This window comes from Eleginops maclovinus, chromosome 14 (genome assembly GCF_036324505.1).
Source record: "Eleginops maclovinus isolate JMC-PN-2008 ecotype Puerto Natales chromosome 14, JC_Emac_rtc_rv5, whole genome shotgun sequence".
In the NCBI taxonomy this organism is placed as follows: Eukaryota; Metazoa; Chordata; class Actinopteri; order Perciformes; family Eleginopidae; genus Eleginops; species Eleginops maclovinus.
Window position 1 is genome coordinate 15,241,674 of NC_086362.1, and position 18,775 is coordinate 15,260,448.

The following is an 18,775-nucleotide window of genomic DNA, read 5'->3' on the forward strand; positions in this document are numbered from 1 at the left end:
GGGTTCGCCAGTTTGGTGTTAGCTACAAGTTAATGAATGACAAAAAACAGACAACAAAGAAGGCGGCAACATATCTCCAACGTATCAGCCATACTGTTAAGGAGTTCATTGTAAACTCATCTCGCATGACAACTGATAAGACAGACACCATCACAAGGAACAAGATGAAACATCAACGGATGATTTTAACAGACTCAATGCTGAACCTCCATAGTGACTTTCTCAAGAAGAACCCGAGCGTGAAGCTGAGTTACTCCTCCTTCTGTGCTCTGCGGCCCTACTATGTTACAGCACCGAAGGCATCTGACAGAAGTACTTGTCTGTGTCGTCATCATGAAAATGCAGACTTGATGCTTCAGGTTCTAAGGTCATCGGGTGTACTAAAATAAACCAAACTGGGGGATAGTTTTCACTTAGTTTGTTGCACTCCAGCAAATGAGGCCTGCCTTCTTCGCAATTGCTTACCATGCAAAACCAAGCATACAGCTCTGGCTCCAGAAATAAGTGGAATCAGTGTTCACTGGCGGCAGTGGGAGCGAGTTCAAGACCAAACAGCCAGTGGGATTCACTTCAACATGAAACTTAACATGCATAGTGGGAGTCTTTCAGAGTTACTTCATCTGTATGAGGAGAAACTAAGAAGTGAGACAACAACACATGTGTGCCTGGTTCACAATCAGGCAAAAGCATACAGAGATTTGATTAAAACATGCAGTGAGAGCACAGTTGTTTTACATGTTGATTTTTCAGAATCATGGAAGTGTAAATATGCCTCTGAAATTCAGGCTTGCCATTTTGGCCAGAACTTACCTCAGTTAACTCTTCATACTGGAATGTATTACACCAGGGGTGAAAAGGTGGCCTTTTGCTCGGTCTCAGAGTCTAAGAGACAAGATGCTGCAGCAATATGGACTCACATGGATCCTGTCCTCCGAGATATACGGACTAAATGTCCATCAGTTACTACTGTGCACTTCTGGTCAGATGGCCCCAGTAAGCAGTATAAGAATAAGAAAAACTTTTACCTCCTTTCTGAAGTACCACCCACTCTTGGCTTCACCAGAACCACATGGAATTATTTCCCAACATCCCACGGAAAAGGTACCCCCGACGGCATTGGGGGAACTGTAAAAAGAACTGCAGACTCCTTGGTTCTGCGTGGAAATGATGTTGTGGATGGAAAATATTTCTTTGAGAAGATCTCGAACAGTTTGAATGGTGTTCAACTGTATCATATTTTGGAAGGAAACTCTGAGACATATGACACACTTCTTCCACAACACCTGAACAGGTTCCATCAACAAGACAAATAAACCAGGTAATCTCACATCAAAATAGCATCTGCCACAGACAGCTATCATGCTTTTGCAGTAAGCCATTGGATTGCCAATGCTTTTCTCCAACTACTTTTTGTGTACGAGACTGCTCGGAGGAGCAACAGACTGATGCAAGGGCCAGGAAGAGACGTCCATTGACCATGTTGATGGAGGAGATGGAAAAAGAGATGGGAGAAGGAGGAGATTCGGTAGATGAAATGGAGGATATGGTGGAAGAAATGGAAGAGGAGCCATTGAAAGGTCCAGAGGGTGTTATAGTTGATATAACTATCAACAGTATTGAGACAGGAGATTGGCTTGCAGTGGTGTATGATGATCACTGGTGGTTAGGAAAGTCCATTGATGTAGATACAGTGGGGCAAAAAAGTATTTAGTCAGCCACCAATTGTGCAAGTTCTCCCATTTAAAAAGATGAGAGAGGCCTGTCATTTTCATCATAGGTATACCTCAACTATGAGAGACAGAATGAGAAAAAAAAATCCAGGAAATCACATTGTAGGATTTTTAAAGAATTAATTTTCAAATGGTTGTGGAAAATAAGTATTTGGTCAATAACAAAAGTTCATCTCAATACTTTGTTATATACCCTTTGTTGACAATGACAGAGGTCAAACGTTTTCTGTAAGTCTTCACAAGGTTTCCACACACTGTTGCTGGTATTTTGGCCCATTCCTCCATGCAGATCTCCTCTAAAGCAGTGATGTTTTGGGGCTGTCGCTGGGCAACACGGACTTTCAACTCCCTCCAAAGATTTTCTATGGGGTTGAGATCTGGAGACTGGCTAGGCCACTCCAGGACCTTGAAATGCTTCTTACGAAGCCACTCCTTCGTTGCCCTGGCGGTGTGTTTGAGATCATTGTCATGCTGAAAGACCCAGCCACGCTTCATCTTCAGTGCCCTTGCTGATGGAAGGAGGTTTTCACTCAAAATCTCACGATACATGGCCCCATTCATTCTTTCCTTTACACGGATCAGTCGTTCTGGTCCCTTTGCAGAAAAACAGCCCCAAAGCATGATGTTTCCACCCCCATGCTTCACAGTAGGCATGGTGTTCTTTGGATGCAACTCTGCATTCTTTCTCCTCCAAACACGACGACTTGAGTTTTTACCAAAAAGTTCTATTTTGGTTTCATCTGACCATATGACATTCTCCCAATCCTCTTCTGGATCATCCAAATGCCCTCTAGCAAACTTCAGACGGGCCTGGACATGTACTGGCTTAAGCAGGGGGACATGTCTGGAACTGCAGGATTTAAGTCCCTGGCGGCGTAGTGTGTTACTGATGGTAGCCTCTGTTACTTTGGTCCCAGCTCTCTGCAGGTCATTCACTAGGTCCCCCCGTGTGGTTCTGGGATTTTTGCTCACCGTTCTTGTGATCATTTTGACCCCACGGGGTGAGATCTTGCGTGGAGCCCCAGATGGAGGGAGATTAGCAGTGGTCTTGTATGTCTTCCATTTTCTAATAATTGCTCCCACAGTTGATTTCTTCACACCAAGCTGCTTACCTATTGCAGATTCAGTTTTCCCAGCCTGGTGCAGGTCTACAATTTTGTCTCTGGTCTCCTTTGACAGCTCTTTGGTCTTGGCCATAGTGGAGTTTGGAGTATGACTGTTTGAGGTTGTTGACAGGTGTCTTTTATACTGATATCGAGTTCAAAAAGGTGCCATTAATACAGGTAACGAGTGGAGGACAGAGGAGCCTCTTAAAGAAGAAGTTACAGGTCTGTGAGAGCCAGAAATCTTGCTTGTTTGTAGGTGACCAAATATTTATTTTACCGAGGAATTTACCAATTAATTCTTTAAAAATCCTACAATGTGATTTCCTGGATTTTTTTTCCTCATTCTGTCTCTCATAGTTGAAGTGTACCTATGATGAAAATTACAGGCATCTCTCATCTTTTTAAATGGGAGAACTTGCACAATTGGTGGCTGACTAAATACTTTTTTGCCCCACTGTATAGAGCACCAAGATATCAAAGTCAAGTTTTTACATCCCTGTGGTCCTACTGCCAATTTTCACCCAAAACATGGGAGAAGGGATGTCTGTTTCTGTCCACTGAAAGATGTCCTTCTGAAACTGACAGGGACAGCATGTCCTCTCCAAGCAAGTCGGACTAGGGAACTCTATGCCATAACCCCTGATGTTATGGATTTCATAGAGCACAGACATGTTCAACACCTCTTGTCCAATGCCCAAGTCCTGCAGGTTAGACAACCAATTATATAAATATCTACATAAGATAAAATAGATGCAATTATTTATTTACTTACGTGTCGAGAGAAATTGAAGCAATAGAACTTACCTGCCTGAGGCCCTTTGGAAAAAAGAAGATGATTTATTTGTCTGAACCCCTGTGTTAGAGCATAGCTGGATTATAACAGATATTTCAACCAATTGAGATTTACAGAAACACTAACCTCATGAGTGCAACTGCTCACTTTTTTCAGTGAGCCATTGGAAGGAGTCAGGAAACATGGGGAGAATTATGGATCCTGTTACACTTTTTACACAATTAACAGTATTAAATAGCTTTCTAAGTTAGTCCTCAGCTTATTGTGTCCTCAGTTCAGTTAGATATACAGTTTAGTTAAAATACTGTATAGATCACCTATAGAGGACCTCCAGATGGTCTACATTTGTTTTCTCTTTTGAGACCAGGAACATTTTGACCTTTTCATGTGTGCCTTAAAAATCCTGTCACCAGGTGTTCTTAAGCTTGACATTCTTTCCCTTGATACTCTCTACCTTTTTCATGTCAAAAGTAGAGAAATATCTTTAATAAGTTTAATTTTCCATTAGTTTGTCAACACCGTCAGTTGTGTGTCAACACCGTCAGTTGTGTGTCAACACCGTAAGATGAAGGTTTTTCCTTTTTTAAAAGAAATTCTTTTGGCTTTTGTTCAATTGAGTGTGTTCATATATTAAAACTCCAAATGATCTACATGCATTAGTGTCTTGTTTGTGCAAAGCCACTGATTTTATATGGTTAAAATTAAAAAATGAGTAAACTAAATGAAGATAATTTGAAATGGCTTGTTCCAAAACAATGAAAAATAATATTAAAAGTCTATGCAATGTACATTTATCACTTAACTTTGCTGAGGCACACCAGTTCTACATGCTTAAAGATGTTTCAGTGTTTTTGAATTGATCAAACTAAAAAACAAACATTTTCATGCGTCAGACGAAGTTGACAATTGTCAAGTTACTCAGTAAGTAAAAGTATTTTTTTATGAAAAGTGGTTCATTAAAAAACCTGTTCCTTTTCATGGCATGATAGATAACACCCGTGTTTATAAAGATATCCAATTAAAATGACTAATGTAAATTGTTTTTTTTTACTTTTCAAAAGTAGTTTTGTCCCGAATCTCAAGAATCAGTGCAATTCATGTTGAAAACATTTTCTAACAAATCTTAAGTTGTTGAAAAAGCCAATAACTTATTTACATAAGCTTGAATTAAACCCTTCATATTTCCTCTGATTATAAGCAATCTGAGGCTTCTGTTTTAAGGGATGAGCTGCCAACAATATAAAGTAAACCCTACGGAGAGCTGAGATGTAGGCTGTCTTAAAGCACATTGAAGTATCAACAATAATTAACCTACATTTGACTGATATTGCTAACTTTTAACTTAACTAATGAGGCAAAAAACCTCACCTCTAGTGAGGGCCCCAGTGAAAAAAGTTTGGACACCCCTGATCTAAGATGTTGCCTCTTGGGGTATCAATGATCATGAGAAAGGTGAGGGATCAGCCAGTAACTACACAGGAGGGACTTGTTAATGATCTGAAGGCAGCTGGGACCACAGTCGCCAAGAAAACTATTGGTAACACACTACGCCATAATGGATTAAAATCCTGCAGTGCCGCAAGGTACCCTGCTCAAGAAGGCACATGCACAGGCCGTCTGAAGTCTGCCGGTGATCCTCTGAAGGATTCAGCGAAGGCTTATGAGAAGGTGATGTGGTCAGATGAGACCAACATCAAGATCTTAGGGATCAACTCAACATGTCGTGCTTGGAGGAAGAGAAATTCTGACTATTAACCGGAGAACACCATCCCCAGCATCAAGCATGGAGGTGGAAACATTATGCTTTGGGGGGGGGGTTCTCTGCTAAGGGGACAGGGCGATTCACCGCATCGGGGGGATAATGGAGGGGGCCATGTATCGTAAAATATTGGCTGATAACCTCCTTCCCTCAGTGAAGACACTGAAAATGGGACATGGATAGGTCTTCCAGCACGACAAAGACCCAAAACATACGGCCAAGGCAACTAAGGAGTGGCTACAGAAGAAGCCAATTAAGGTGATGGAGGGACCTAGCCAGTCTCCGGACCTCCATCTCATAGAAAATCTGAGGAGGGAGCTGAAGCTTCCAGTTGCCAAGAGTCAGCCTCCAAACCTTAAGGATTCGGAGAGAATCTGCAGAGAGGAGAGGACCAAAATCCCTCCTGAGATGTGAGCAAACCTGGTGAAACATCTGACCTCTGTGCTGTTCAACAAGGCTTTCTCCATCAAGTACTAAGGCATGTTTTGCAAGGGGATCAAATACTTATTTCCTTCACTGTATGTTTGGAGATAGTGTTTACACTTACTGTCGGTAATTTAAAATGGGGGGGGGCGGACTATAGAGTCATCAAGACAGAGGTAAGACAGATTGTGATGCTAACTGAGTTCTAACAAAACAACAAATTCAGCGTCTTTTGCTGATGTACGCAACGTCTCCCTGTTAGTTTAAAAGAATAACATGTAATCCAATGGTTCTTTTTTGTTTTGTTCGTTGATCATAGGAGTGTCTGTTACAGCCGGTGACATCACAGAGCCAACCAACCATATTTAAACCCATTTCCGTTGATGACATCACATTCTGAAGTCCCTAAGTCTTTTATGCATTTATGCATACACTGTTAATTTCAAAAGTCAAAGCTGCTTTTTTGGTTAAAATATCTAAACTTTTGTATATTGATGGTGCTAAAGGAAACATGTCATGGTCATGTTTCAAATCAAGTCAAACTTGTGGCTCAAATGTCACCGTTCAACATTATGTTTAAAAAATCAGTTTATTAAATCAGCCCAGCACCCACCGGTCTGCTCCAGATACTGGACGCTGACATCGTCCACGGGGAAGAAGGCTGCCGTGGCGCCGTACTCTGGACACATGTTGGCGATGGTGGCTCTGTCAGCGATGGACAGCTGAGAAACACCCGGGCCAAAAAACTCCACAAACTTTCCAACAACACCCACCTGACGGAGATGCTACAAACACAAAGGGGAGGAGAAACATCAGATTGTGCTGCTCAATAAAACACAACAAAATAATCAAATGTGTCTATATATTGTAATTACCTTAGTGACAGTGAGGACGATGTCAGTGGAGGTTATGAAATGGTTTGGGGTACCGGACAGTTTGTATCCCACCACCTCAGGAAGTACCATGCTGATTGGCTGACCCAGCATTACAGCCTCCGCCTCAATTCCACCCACACCTGAGGATTTCAAGTCAAATATTTAGGAACTCACCATTAATGATCCGTTCAAGGGAAGTTGTCTTGGTAATTGTGGTGTTGTCGTTAGCTAGGATGATTCAGAAAATATAACTTGTTGGGATAATTATGACTGATACTGCAATCACGATTTGATTTACCATATTGAAGTGATTTATAATATTTGTATAGTTTTTCTTATTATCATTGAAAAATATATTTACAATGAGTTGGGATTTTTTTATGATGATCTGTACCAAAAAAGACACAAGTCCACAAAATCGGATTTGAAGGGTAGGAAATGAAGACATAGAAGAAGACATACTTTTTAAATTGCTTTCTCTACTCTGTTGTGTTGACACACATTAAACACACAGAGGATATACATGCACACACAACCACATGCAGAGGAGAGGTGGCAGAGCAGAGAGGCAGCCAGGTACCCGGCGCCAAGGGAGCAGATAGAGGTTAGGTGCCTTGCTCAAGCGCACCTCGGCAGTGGCCTAGGAGGAGAACTGGCACCTCTCCAGCTACCAGCTCACTCCATATTTTTCTTTGGTCCGATCGGGACTTGAACCGGCGACCTTTCGGTCCCAAGACCAAGTGCCTACTGACTGAGCCACTGCCGCCCAAAAATGTGGCACCACAATCCTGAATTGAAAATAATATTTATACATATTCTGCCAGGACAAACTGTACTTCCTGTGATAAGATAACACCTGATTTTCCCTAAGGGCATCAGTAACAGTGTATCCTTTCTTAAATTATCTTATGTGATATACTTTTTTCTTGACTGACTCATAAATACCAACTAAAAAAACACTGTCTTACCCCAGCCCAGGACGCCGAGTCCATCAATCATCGTGGTGTGGGAGTCTGTGCCCACCAGGCTGTCTGGGTAGAAGTACCCGTCAAAGTTAAACACCACTCTGGCCAGGTACTCCAGGTTGACCTGGTGAACAATTCCTGAACCGGGAGGGATGATCCGCATGTTCCTGAAGGCTTTAGAGCCCCACTGGGGAGGAGAGGCAAAGAAGTTAGAAAATATGTTCAAAATTAACTATAAAAATCAGACATACAGACCCCACACTGTCCTCTAGACGTACCTTTAAGAACTGAAATCTCTCTCTGTTGCGGTCAAACTCCAAGTCCTGGTTTTTCTGCAGGCTATCAGACCTAACGGAAAAAGAAATTGTGAGTTAAAGCCACAAAAAACGGATTATATATCCATCCATCCATCCATCCACAGGGGGGAGAACAAGTATTTGATACACTGCCGATTTTGCAGGTTTTCCCACTTACAAAGCATGTAGAAGTCTGTCATTTTTATCATAGGTACTCTTCAACTGTGAGTGACGGAATGTAAAACAAAAATCCAGAAAATCACATTGTATGATTTTTAAGTAATTAATTTGCATTTTATTGCATGACATAAGTATTTGATACGTTTCCTGTAGTTCTTGACCAGGTATGGACAAGCAGCAGGGATTTTGACCCACTCCTCCATACAGATCCTTCAGGTTTCGGGGCTGTCACTGGGCAATACGGACTTTCAGCTCCCTCCAAATATTTTCTATTGGGTTCAGGTCTGGAGACTGGCTAGGCCACTCCAGGACCTTGAGATGCTTCTTACGGAGCCACTCCTTAGTTGCCCTGGCTGTGTGTTTTGGGTCGTTGTCATGCTGGAAGACCCAGCCACGACCCATCTTCAATTCTCTTACTGAGGGAAGGAGGTTGTTGGCTAAGATCTCGCGATACATGGCCCCATCCATCCTCCCCTCAATACGGTGCAGTCATCCTGTCCCCTTTGCAGAAAAGCATCCCCAAAGAATGATGTTTCCACCTCCATGCTTCATCAAAGGTCTCTTTTATACAGGTAACGAGTTCAAACAGGTGCAGTTAATACAAGTAATGAGTGGAGAACAGGAGGGCTTCTTAAAGAAAAACTAACAGGTCTGTGAGAGCCAGAATTCTTACTGGTTGGTTGGTGATCAAATACTTATGTCATGCAATAAAATGCAAATTAATTATTTAAAAATCATACAATGTGATTTTCTGGATTTTTGTTTTAGATTCCGTCTCTCACAGTTGAAGAGTACCTATGATAAAAAATACAGACTTCTACATGCTTTGTAAGTGGGAAAACCTGCAAAATCGGCAGTGTATCAAATACTTGTTCTCCCCACTGTATATAGATATCTATAAACCTATGGTCAAAAGAGCTTGATGAATCTTGGTTGCAGTAAAATACTTGCTTTTGTTTTCAAATGTTCCTAGTTCTGCTTACAGTAGTGAATAATAGTATTATTCATTAAAATCGTTGAATTCAAATCATAATAATTGGGTTTTTTGTAAATTAACACAAGTGGATAGTGTCACAATCTGTCTATGTGTGTATTATTTAGAAAGATGCCCCCCCCCCCCTGTCTCATGTCTGTGTCTGCTTCATGTCTGATTACCGATTGTGTTCACCTGGTGAAATTGTGTTTTCCTGCCCAGCACAGCAGTGTCTTATCCTCTGATTAGTTCTGCATGTATTTCAGTTCTGGTTTGTCTGTTAGTGTTTGTGGGATTGTTGCGTTCACGAGGAAGAGATTTCGGACTGTATATGCATTTTGTTAGCCTTGAAAATAAGGTATTTTTGATTTAAACTTGTATCTGTCCTGCACTTGGGTCCTAGCTGCTTAGCTCACCCTGATAGATAGAGTGAGCGTGTGCCCACAATTTCTTATTTTGATTCAAACCTTAGTAATGAAGTCCTTAAAAACAAATGAGCAAAATATCTACATGGGTTCTTTTTAAATCGATCTAGGGAAAATGGTAGTTTTCCCACAGCAGATGCACAATGATAACATCAGCCTCTACACCATAAGAACATTGAGCAGAATAAGTGCAGTCGGATTCTGTTAGGAAGTGGTTGTCTTTTCATAAGACCTCATAATTTTCCTTTACATCTTTTTCACTGATGTTAAGGAAACAGTTCAAACACGAGATTGCATTTGTTGGGTTTAGATAACAGATAACTCAAACATATCCAGGGTCTGTTGGACTGGTTTTGTCTTACAGGCCTCTGGTCATGTTATTTTGTGTTGTCATAACAACATATCCAAAATGTCTGTGTGCCAGGCTAAAACATGTGACTTAACGAGCTATATTTCAAAAGCTTGTTTCTTGTTGCTAAAAAAAAAAAAGGTAAGATTCAAGCCATTTAAGAATTATAATGCTTACATAACAGGTTCTTTATTACATTTAACCTGTTGTGAAAACATTTGTTGATAAAATTGATATGTGTAACAAACAACTTAAATATCACTGTGACATCAATTCTGTCACTTTACCCTTAAAAATGTCTCAGAAAATCTAGGGTGACACACAGCTCCGGCATTCTATATTGTTGAATTCAAGGAATATTAAAACAAATGAAAACAAAAAAAATACCTTAATTTATTTAATTATGAAAAAATATATATAAAGAATACCTTTACTATTAACGTCCAATGTGACAGATTCACAGGGTTTTACACCTGTGAATCTGGTACTCTGATGTAACCCTGTGCATTTCAATAGTAAAACCATGCAATCATTTATGAGAATACATTTCATAACATGCAAGAGAATATATTCGAGGGGTGGTTTTCAATAACATATCCATATTAATTTATTTCTCAAAGTTATGTTTTTGTGTGCACTAACAAAAACGTTTGATTGTTTTAAGATAGTTTTTTAGCAATTTTTGTAAATGAATTCTTCATGATACATGAGGTAATATTTCAATCCAAGGTATTATTTTCACATGTTTCTCTCGATTCTTCCTTCTGCCAACAGTGTTGTAGTTTCTCATCTCTCCCATTTCTGTGCGTACGCATGGGTCAGAGTGTCCCTAGAAGACCACACATTTTCATCAAGTTTGTTTTTTATAAATCGCAAAGACTGCTTAGAAATTGGCGTACGCCATCTTTTATAAATGAGGCCCCTGGTCTTACTTTCTGTTAAAGTCCACTTGGATGGAGTGATCGATGACAAGGTCAGCAGGGCAGACAGGATTAATCTTCTCTGGGTCCCCGCCGAGTTTCATCACTGCGTCACGCATGGCAGCAAAGTCCACCACAGCAGGAACCCCACTAAAAGGAGAGAGGAAAAGAAAGTTGTCAACTCAATATCATTATTTAGACTTGGTCATGAATTACCTAAGGAGAACACATCAATAATATCAGGCATGGGCTTGAAAAGTATACTATTCTTTCACCATAGTCACTTCAGCATTATAATTTTCTCTTGTTTTATTATTTATACGAATGTCTTTGAGTTAAATGATTTTTCTAGTTTTCATTGTATTCTATAAATGACTGACAATTGTTCTCTGTGTTGGAATTCGAGAGACACTGGAGTGGCTGCAATACATGTAGAGATAAGATTTCAGAAAAATTTGGAGTTCTCTCAATTTTTGCCACGGCTGTATATATATATTTTTTAAAAGCTGCTAGTTTGGCTGTGTAGAGGAGATTTGATGCAAAACAATGCAACTATAGAAGATTACCAGACTTATCCTTCAAGTTGTGTATAATTATACAATAAAGATAATTTCCCAAAATGGTCAAGGGTAGGGTCAACCAGCAAAAACACTGGATATTACATTTCCCATAGTGCAACTCAATAGTTATCTTTCTGTTAGAGCCTCTCTGAATAACAAAGGACCATGTCTCTTATAATCCAAATTGTTGTGTGTAAAACGGGTTTTCTGTTAGAAATGTTATGTCTCCGAGCCCAAACTCAGATTACCCTGATAACATGACATCATCAGGGTTATTGTTCCTCCAGAAGATCATAAGACAAAAAAGACATTAGAATCTGTTTTCACAGAATAAGTTACACTCCATGCGACTCGGAGACATACGTGTAGAATTGTCAATGATATGTGTTACATAAAAAGCTTTACTACACAACAGGACTTTGTTTAGTGATCATTCAATTGCTAAAATCCTTTGGAGCAAATCACTGACACTATTGCGAAGAGAGGGGTCCACTCACGTGAAGTCCTGCAGGATGACTCGAGCCGGTCTGAACGGGACCTCTACAGTTTGAGTCTGGGTTTGCTTCCAGTTCAAGATGCTTTCCACATCTGAGCTCTTCACCAGGAACTCATCACAGTTCCTGACAGCAGACTCCAGGAGGACCCGGATGGAGAACGGGAGACGCTCTGAACAACAGATTGACAGTGAACCTTGCTGGAATACAGTAGATAAACTTAACACAAAAAAGTAAGGAAATTTGTGTTTGGTAGATCATTTCTTTTGTTGTAACAATAAATGTTATAGCGTTGGAAAGTCGGTTTTCTTGCCTTTCAAATGGTGCCAGATTTGTGAAGAACATTGGGTTGTGCCCATGAAAAATGTGACATATCTCCTCTGCCAATGCCAAACTGCAGCCAATCTCCAGTCTTGTACGGCTGCCAGGAGGCCTGCCTTGACTGCCCTTCACTGTCAGGCCCACTTGCACTGGAACTTCAACATGTGGAGGAACATGAAGTTCAGCGATGAGTCCAGATTCTGTCTACGGAACTTGGATCTTAGGGTCACAGTGTGGAGAAGACGCGGAGAACACTGCTGATTGCTGCACCATTAGAGTAGGAGTGGAGAGGAAGGAATGGCCTGCATGCAGTGTTGACCTCGACTCCATTGAACACTTGTTGGATCAGCTTGGGCGTGCTGTCCATGCCAGAGTGACCAACACAACCAGGCTGGCTGACTTGGGACAAATACTGGTTGAAAAATGGGATGCCATCCCACAGCAGTGTTATCAGGCTGGTGAGGAGAGGTTGTTGTGGCTGTGTATGGTTCTTCCACACGCTACAAAGGCTGCTTGCTACATTCATTCATTATTCATCAACAAATTGTTGCCAATATGTCTTGTTTCATCAGACTTCAGTCATACAATCCACCAAACACGAAAAGGGTCAACAGCAAAAAAAGCAGTTTGGCATTGGCAGAGGAGCTTTGTCACATTTTTCATGGGCGCAACCCACATACTCAGCTCTGCTGCTCCTCCCACAAATGCATGTTCCTCACAAATGTGGCACCATTTGAAAGGTAAGAAAACAGGTTTCAAACGCTATAACATTTATAGCCAAGAAGCATTGTTACAACAAAGAATTAACTACCAAACCTTTCAAATACTTTTTGTGTTAAGTTCATATCAAAAACCAAAATTACCCTTTAAAGAAGTTTCATATATGCATATACTAAAGAACTGCTGTTACCATATCTTGGATCTCCAAGTTTGGAAAGATTGTAAAACTGCTGTGTTGGGTCCTTGGGGTCCAAGGGCTCAACTATATGTCGAAAAGGATTATTCACAGTTGCAGACATCCTCCTCTGTTCGCCAGTACAAATCTAAAGCAAAAAAATACAAGTAATATGAAACAACGCATAAAGAGGGTTATTTACAAGACCTAGCCTACAATCTGGGGTCTTTGCATGTGTGGAAATGGATTAGTCTGAGGGTTAGTGAACTCTTGGCCCGTATTTTACAAACCTTACATAACTGAAAATGTGCTTGAGCAATCTGATTAAACTTTAAACCAATCAATCATTACAAGTCTTGAATGGAAATGTGTATCTGAATGTTGGACAAGTTTAGCCTGCTCATTTCAATTCAACAGAATAAGAGATCAGGTTCAATGGCAAGTCATTTCCTTGAGAGGCGTTATCTGTGTGAAAGGTGAACTGATAAAAGAAGCTCTTTACGGGGCCCTCAAATCCTGAATTTCCACATATTTTACAGGTTAGTTTAGGAGGAGGCTGAGGGTCTGCTCCAAAGTGCTAAGTCATTTTATGACAGTGACAATACTGTGTGATATAATCCCTCCCCGAGCAACAACCACCAATGCTTGACTTTGAAAACATGTGTAATTTGTTATGAATTTGTAAAAAAAATGATACTGAAATTGTGTATTTAAACTATATAAGTTTTTCAACAATTATTAAAAAATGTGAATACTGACCTAAAGCTTGAACTGTTTAAAATCCTTAATTTGAGGTATCAAAAATGTTAAGCCTTTAAGATAACATTTTAACTATTTTATTTTATGTGGATATATTTGATCTACACTGCTGTTAAAAATTGTGTTATCACTGTTGGAAGAAGTACTCATAAGAAAATACTACAGTGTAAACTATGTTACAAGTACTGCATCAAAACCTTACTTACGTAAAAGTGCATAAGTATTGGCAAGTGAAATTACTCAAAGTACCAAAACTAAAAGTACTTGTCATGTGTTAAAGCCCATTCCAGAATAATGTATTTTTAACACCAGATGATGACTATTTATGCATTATTTTGTCTTATTAGCTTACAGCTGGTAAAAGTGGAACTCGTTTAATTACTTTGAAAAGTGCTGATGGATATTTTAACCTACAATAAGCCATCATAGTTGATTTATTAGTTTATTTTTATTTTGTTTGTATAAGCTAATAATCTAATATGTAGATGGAGTAGAGGTATACAATCGAAGTACTCAAGTAAAAGTGTGAATGTACTTCATTTTATTACGCTACTTGGGCTTTTCAGTGGTGTAAAGTCACTAAGTAAATATACTCAAAAAACTTTACTACAATTTTGAAAATGTTGTACTTGAGTATTTCCAGTTTATGCTACTTTGTACTTCTACTCGACTACAGTTCAGAGGTAAATGGTGTACTTTTACTGCACTACATGTATTTAATCCCTTTAGTTACTTTACAGATTTGGATTAATGATGGTAAATATAATCAACCCTGAAATCAGACTTTAGTTCACCTGGAGTAAATTCAGCAGCTACCCTGCAGTATACAAAGCCATTCAAACTAGCTGCACCTTTACCAGCTCTGAGAACACTTTAATGATCAATAATTATAAAACATATCAGATATATTATTCTGAAATGGACCAATCAAACAATGACTACTTTTACTGTCGCTACTTTAAGTACATTTAGATGAGAATACTTTCTACTTTACTGGAAGAACATTTTGAATGCAGGACATTTACTTTAACTTACACTCGGGCACTTCTACTAAAGTACAATATTTGAGTACTTCTCCCACCTCTGATGTTATAGGTGACTTTTTTTTGAGAAACTAAAGATTTTAATCTGTCCTGTGTTCATTCATATTCCCTTTACTTCCCACTTCCAGCCCACTGACCTAACATGGCCCTCTGACTTCAGTAAGCGTTAGCTTTCGTACTTGCTCAATCTTAAACAGACCTCCAAAGTTTAGCTTGAAAACACCCCACAAAAGGGACTGTCATGGAAATAATTACTAGCAGTTATTTCCCGATTTCAATATCACGAAATGGCATACACGAATACAGCTTTGACATGCAAGCTCTAGTTAGCTAGCTCTCGGCTCAACTGTTCTGCATGATGGCAGCAATGGGGGTACTAGACCGTCACTCTCACGCTAAAGGAAGACAGTTCATGAGACAGCATAAAGATGTGTTCAGGTTTCTAAGTTCTTACCTTTGTGTGCAGTAGAGGGGGGGTATATACAGAGGACATGTCGCAGGGCAAGACCGTGTAAAAACACTTTCAGTGAGCTCAAATTATACAGACCCGAGTTCCGCTGTCATAAGCAGCAGCTGCACGGTACTTCCGGTCAGTGTGTTCTTCAGAATAAAAGCATCCCATCTCAAATACTGGTGGTTGTTTGTTTTTTGGTTCTGATGTTGGTTCTGAGTTACAAATGATGCATTTATAGGCAGTGGTATTAGTCACCAGGATCATTGAGCTGCATGAGACGGATACGACTGGCTGTCAGGAGAGGGAGAGGGGAAAAGAGAGTAGGCCTACTCCATTTATTTGTGTTATTATCCAAAGTTGATGTAAACTTTTGAATAATGTAGTTCATCTACTATAAGTACTTTTTTTGACAACATTTTTTTTCTCCGGGTTTGAAATAAAGCATAATAATGACATTTAGGACGGTTTCCCCTTTTTTAAGAAAAGTATCGAAATCGCAATAAAAATGTTTAAAATCACTGTAACGTAGGGCTGTCCTCGACTAAAGAAATTCTTGATCGACAAATTGATTAGTTGATTTCATCAACAAATCTGTAAAGTTTGAGTTTTCCACATGCAATAATTCAGAAGGACCTCCTTAAATATCATGCTTATCAGATATGTCCTTGTAATCTTCCAGGAAATTATTAATTCAGCATGGTAATAAAACATTAGAACCGACTAATTGATTAACAAAATCTTAGTCGACACATTAACACAGCTTAAAAAAGACAGTGAAAATTTCAAACAGTTGAAACCTTTTAATTGATGAAACATTTTAATTGCAAACATTGCAAACTCATAAGGCAGTGCTTTCATTTAAATAACATGAACTTGGACCCGGGAACGTGCAGGGTCCTATTGGGCATATAAATGAAATGCATAGCCCAACATACAAGGTGCACCAGAAAAGAAACAGCACTGGTCTAAATATCATACTTCTGAATTCTAAACAAACAATACAGCAATATTCTGTGTCATATGTTTTTCTGAATCAAAGTAAGAGAATGAGGGGCTTGACACCTAGGAGGAATGATGGTGTTGGCAGCATACAGGGCAGTGGTCACTAGCTTATTTGTATAACTTTAGATAGAGGTAAGACTACGGAAGAGTATTAGGGCCACATGAAGAGAAAATATTTTTTAAATTTCTGAGAAAAAAGTCAAAATTTTCGTGAAAAAAGTCAAAATTTTCGAGAAAAAAAGTCGAAATTTCTGAGAAAAAAGTCAGAAATCTGCCAGGAACGGCGGAAGTGGGCTACTAGTCCTTCACAACAGAGCTGGTTTGTGTTTGGTTTGCTGCTAAAATGGTAGACTTAATTGAGTGTTATTTCAGGATTGGGTTAAATAACAAGGAGATCCTTGGTGTCTTGGCGCAGAATCACAATATTATTATTTCTATCCATACGTTAAAGAGGCGTTGTCGCAAACTTGGTCTTTTCAGGAGGCGTAATCAGACCGACATAGACCAAGTGATAGCCTTCGTGCAGGAGGAACTGAGGGGAAATGGCCAGATGCAGGGGTATCGTTGGCTGCACCTTCGAGCAGTTCAGAGGGGATTGGTAGTCTCGCAAGAAACAGTAAGGCAGATCATCAAAGCACTTGATCCACACGGGGTAGAAATGAGACGGGCCCATCGTCTGAGGCGGCGTCTGTATACAACCCGCGGGCCTAATGCACTTTGGCATATGGATTCATATGACAAATTGAAGCCATTTGGGATTTGCATCAACGGGTGCATCGATGGCTACAGTCGTTATGTCTTATGGATGGAGGCTTACACCACCAATAATGATCCCAAAGTCATTGTTTCCTACTATCTCCAGTGTGTTGAGCGTGTTGGGGGCTGTCCAGAGCGGCTGCGAGCTGACAGGGGCACTGAGAACGGTCACGTTGAGGGCATGCAAAACTTCCTAAGAAGAGAACACGGCGATGCATTTGCCGGCGAAAAGAGCTTCCTGTACGGCCGCAGCACTGCAAATCAGCGCATCGAATCCTGGTGGGGTATCCTTCGAAAGCAGAGCGTCCAATTTTGGATGAGCCTTTTCAAATTGGTGCAAGATGCTGGTCACTTCTGTGGATAAGAGTCTCATGCAATTTTGCTTCCTCGAACTAGTTCAGGTAGGTTATATGTGCATCAAGACAATAATTCTCCACACACACACACACACACACACACACACACACACACACACACACACACACACACACACACACACACACACACACACACACACACACAGGCAATATAGGCCATAAAAAACCCTTGGCTATACTTTGCATGGAGGTAATCAAAACACTGCTCATGTGTCATATTGTAAAAATACACAGTAAATGATTTTGATGTATCGTCATTGACAAAATCAGATGATCATGTAGACTAATTAAGCACTATCCATTGTCTTGCAGAAAGAGCTGGACGAGGTTGTACGGACATGGAATTCTCATCGAATCAGACCAGTTCCATCCAGGGGTGACTCTGGGGGTCGCCCAGTCCTACTCTACACAGCCCCACAGATTTTTGGTGGAGAGGACAGACTGAAGTTGTTTGATCAAGAGGAAATCGACCTTTGCAAGGAGGAGTGCAGACCCAAGGGTCAATTGCCTTGTGATGAAGATGTCTTTGATCTGTCAGTGTTGCTGATGCAGGAAAATGGATGGGACACTCCTAAAGATGCGTTTGATGCTGCTGAACTGTACACACTGTTACGAGAGGAGATACGAAATAATTTTTGAGGACTGACTGCCATCTCCTCTGCCTCCACTGCTGTGCCCATCACCATCGTCTCGGCTGCTGTGCCCATCTCCTCTGCCTCCACTGCTGTGCCCATCTCCACCACAAACAGCATTATCCATACTGAATGTAAACTATATAGAATATGTTGTAATGTTTTATTTTATGCTGCTTGATGATGTATATAAATTGTATAAAATGTACATAGTATGCCTATAAATTAAAATGTCTGTCACATTAAATTGCATGCTTTTCCAAAATACCCTTGTATTTTGTTTATGTGGTCCTTTTTAAGACTCAGCTATATTTATTTATCAGTATGATCTCAGCTTTTGTTGGAATTGACAATAACCTGAACTAAAAAGATTTAAAACAAACATGAAGTACTTCAGAAGTAAGACTTTATAGGATATGGCTATATAATGTTTAGAATGTGACATAGTAGCCCTGCACCACAGAATAAGAACAATTGTATTATCAAATGTAGTATAAGCATTAGCAATATTAATATATCAGAGTATGTAACTACGTCATCAAGGGGTGTACTGACAGGCAACAGGAGACAGAGTAAAGGGTGCTTGACAAGTCTTTTGAGTGGTGTACCCAAAAACCATCTTCAGGTAAATGTTGGTAAGATCTGACCTAAGATTTTCATCTGTGGAGTTGATGTGGAAGTTGTGCAC

General features: G+C 40.0%; 1 protein-coding gene across 2 annotated transcripts in view; it reads right to left on the bottom strand.

Moving 5' to 3' along the window:
- aco1 (aconitase 1, soluble) overlaps nt 1-15,454 on the bottom strand; it is a 31,728-nt gene extending 16,274 nt beyond the window's left edge. Inside the window, exons 1-8 of one of the 2 annotated variants that reach the window (XM_063900478.1) lie at nt 15,321-15,454; nt 13,080-13,212; nt 11,852-12,020; nt 10,807-10,944; nt 7,930-7,999; nt 7,655-7,838; nt 6,687-6,826; nt 6,425-6,596 (exon numbers count right to left, since the gene is read on the bottom strand). In XM_063900478.1, coding sequence (XP_063756548.1) covers nt 6,425-6,596; nt 6,687-6,826; nt 7,655-7,838; nt 7,930-7,999; nt 10,807-10,944; nt 11,852-12,020; nt 13,080-13,212; nt 15,321-15,359 — 1,045 coding nt within the window. In that variant the 5' untranslated portion in view covers nt 15,360-15,454. Of the gene's footprint in view, nt 1-6,424; nt 6,597-6,686; nt 6,827-7,654; nt 7,839-7,929; nt 8,000-10,806; nt 10,945-11,851; nt 12,021-12,161; nt 13,032-13,079; nt 13,213-15,320 lie in introns of those variants that run through there. The other variant, XM_063900479.1, reaches the window with a different exon arrangement.
- Between the last annotated feature and the right edge of the window lie 3,321 nt (nt 15,455-18,775).